The sequence below is a fragment of the Alligator sinensis genome, unplaced genomic scaffold (assembly GCF_000455745.1).
Source record: "Alligator sinensis unplaced genomic scaffold, ASM45574v1 scaffold312_2, whole genome shotgun sequence".
NCBI lineage: Eukaryota > Metazoa > Chordata > Crocodylia > Alligatoridae > Alligator > Alligator sinensis.
The window spans coordinates 1,241,692-1,244,563 of NW_005842274.1; the positions used below are offsets into that span (position 1 = coordinate 1,241,692).

The 2,872-nt window shown below is 53.1% G+C and overlaps 1 protein-coding gene across 1 annotated transcript in view; it reads left to right on the forward strand.

Annotated features, from left to right (window-relative positions):
• Position 1: 1 nt before the first annotated feature.
• The window catches only part of ANOS1 (anosmin 1), a gene marked incomplete at its 5' end in the record, with an annotated part of 214,153 nt that continues 211,282 nt past the window's right edge, over positions 2-2,872 (forward strand). Inside the window, one exon of the mRNA XM_025209259.1 lies at positions 2-109. Within this exon, the coding sequence (XP_025065044.1) occupies positions 2-109 (108 nt within the window). The remainder of the gene's footprint in view (positions 110-2,872) is intronic.

Here is a 2,872-nt window from a genome sequence, read left to right on the forward strand (position 1 = left end):
GGCCGCCGCGGCGCGCAAGCAGGACGAGGCTTTCTCTGCCGCCAGATGCACGGCCAGGTGCCTCAGCCTGCAGATCACCCGCATCTCCGCCTTCTTCAAGCACTTCCAGGTACGGCGCGGGCCGGCCGCCGCCCCCGGCACCACGGAGCGCGCGGGACCCGCAGCGCCCGCGCGCCTGTGCGCGTCTCCTCACTCGCGTGTGTGGTGTGATGTGTCGTGTGTGTGGTGTGATGCGTGTGATGTGTATGTATTTGTGGTGTGTGTATGTGTGTGGTGTGTTGTGTTGTGTATGTGTATTTGTGATGTGTGTGTTTATGTGTCGTGTGTATTGTGATGTGTGTGTTTATGTGTCGTGTGTGTGTGTTATGTGTGTGTTTTTGTGGTGTATGTATGATGTGTATGTATGTATGATGTATGTGATGTTTGATGTGTGCATGTGGTGTGTGTGTGATGTGATGTGTGCAGTGGTTCTGCGGTGTCTGTGTAGGGACCCCAGGACAGGAGGTGGAAGGGAGCTCAGCGGGGCATGGAGCCCCACCCCCTGCTCACAGCAGGACCGTCCCCAGCTACAGCATCCCCGCCGGGCTTTGTGGAGCTGGGGCTTCAAAGCCCCTGAGCACAGAGAGCCACCGCGCCCAGAGGCAGCCTGCTGCAGGGCTCCCTGCCACCTCCTCAGAAAGTTTTTTCCTAATAGCGAACCTAAATGTGTCTCCCCATGGTGCCTCGGTCCTTCCAGAGCTGCGCCCCTTCATGTCGGGGTAGCTTCATGTGTGCGCACGTGTGTGTGTGTGTGTGTGATGTGTTTGTAATGTGCGTGTATGTGTGATGTGTGTGTACATCTCTTTATGTAGCTGTAGCTTTGGGTGTGTGTGTGTGTGTGGAGCCTCACGTGTGTGTGTATACACCTCTTCATATAGCTGTAGCTTCCCGTGCGTGTGTGTGTGTGTGGTGTACATGGCTTCATGTAGGTGTAGCTTCCCATGTGTGTATACGTCTGCATGTGTACAACTCCTCATGTAGATGCAGCTTCACATGTGTGTGCATGTGTATGTGTGTGATGCATATGCTGCTTCATGTAGGTGTAGCTTCCCGTGTGTGTGTAGGACATGTATGAGTATGTGTGTGTACACCTCTTTATGTAGATGTAGCTTCACGTGTGCGTGTGCGTGTGTGTGTGTGTGGCCCTGCCCGGCAGAGCTGGATGCTGCCCCCGCAGTCCTGCAGGCTCTGGCTTTGCGGCCGGGCAGGGCTCAGTGGCAGCCAGTGACTCATGCAAGCCCCAGGGAGGCCCCACTGCTGGTGCCGGCCGCCCTGGGCAGGAGCAGAGCCCGGGGCTCCCTGCGCCTCCCGTGGGCTCGCCCCAGGAGCGGGACATGCTGAGATGCATGAGGCTCTGCGGAGCCCATCTCTTGGTCGCTTTGCTCTTAGGATCTGTTTGAAAACTTGGAATGAATCCCTTCCCCCCTCCCCCTTCTTGTCCTCCTTGAAGGGAGATGACCAAGAGTTTAGAGCATTTCTTCCGACCCTCCCACCCCCAAGGAAGGCTCTTCTATGACCCCCCACCCCAGAAGAAGTGGGTGGGCAATGGTAGGGCTAGCTATAGGTGGGGCACATGGCTATGTGATGGGGCTCTGAGAGGGACTGAGGGGGTGAGAGCGCAGGAGGACCACTCCAGTAAGGTGAGACCTCAAGATGAGGTCTGACCTGAGCTGCTAGATCCAACAAAGCTAGCTGTGGACCTCGTGCTACCTGCCTTCCCCTTTCTACCCTCCTCGCCCATACGCTGGGTCTGCAACTCCTGCCTTTATGGCAAGGATGAACAAAAAGCCTGTTGCACTGTATATCCTACCCCTGCCACCTCCCCCTTCCCTTAGCCAAGTCACATCCAGCCTCTTGTGGGCTAAGATCAAGTGGGGGCATCTGAATGCCAACACTTCTGGGCTTGGGCCTGCACATAGGATGCCTGCCAATGGATTTGGGAGTATCTGAAGTCCCAGGGTGAGAGGCTGGGACGAAGGATGCTTGTCTGTTGTAGCACCATACACGGTGTTTAGAATGATTTGAGTTCTGCCTGCTTAATCCGTATGGTTTTTGAAACCACTGAGTTCTGTTCAGTCAATGTGATTTGGAACTGACGTGGTTGATTTGACCGGGAACATGAAATATATTAAGAAAAACAAAACAAAACACTGGGGCACACGCACATGGCAAGATGCAGACGTGCTTTCTGAAGACAGGGTGATTTGTCTTCCGTCTTCCCAGTGAATTCAAACAGGTCAGACTGGACTGTGCTTCAGCAAGAGCAGAGGCACTCACAGTGAAGGGCTGGCTTCAAACAAAACCAAACCCGATCTTAAAAAAAAGAAAAAGAAAAGGATTTAATTTCAATCTGAAATAAACCCCAAGTGTTTCTGTAAATCCACCTCAGGAGGAGGTGGCTGGTGCCTGTAGCTGAATGGAAAGACAATGCAAAATAATCGCTCCTAACTAAGGATGCTGCCTGTCTCTCTCCCTCCCTCCCTGACCTAGAAAGGATGACGGAAAAGTGCACTGAACCTGAATGTTTTGCTTGCTGGGAAAAGGAGCATGGGCATAAAGGTTTTACCTCTAGTTGCCCTGGCTTTTGAAATGGCCAAGTGCAGGCTAAAGCCAATGTCCTCCTTTTCGTAGATGCATTGAAAGCAGGAAAGCCACTAACCTTGTTCATGATCGTGCTGAGGGGTTAGGATTTTTATGGCTTGTCACTTATTTGTTTGACAGTTGCAGGGGCTAAACAGGCAGTTTAGATCAAGCCAAGTCCCAGTGAAAGGCTTGTCTTGTGCTTTCTTGGCATGGGGGCTTTGCTCAAGTAAAACTGCTGACAGAATGCCCC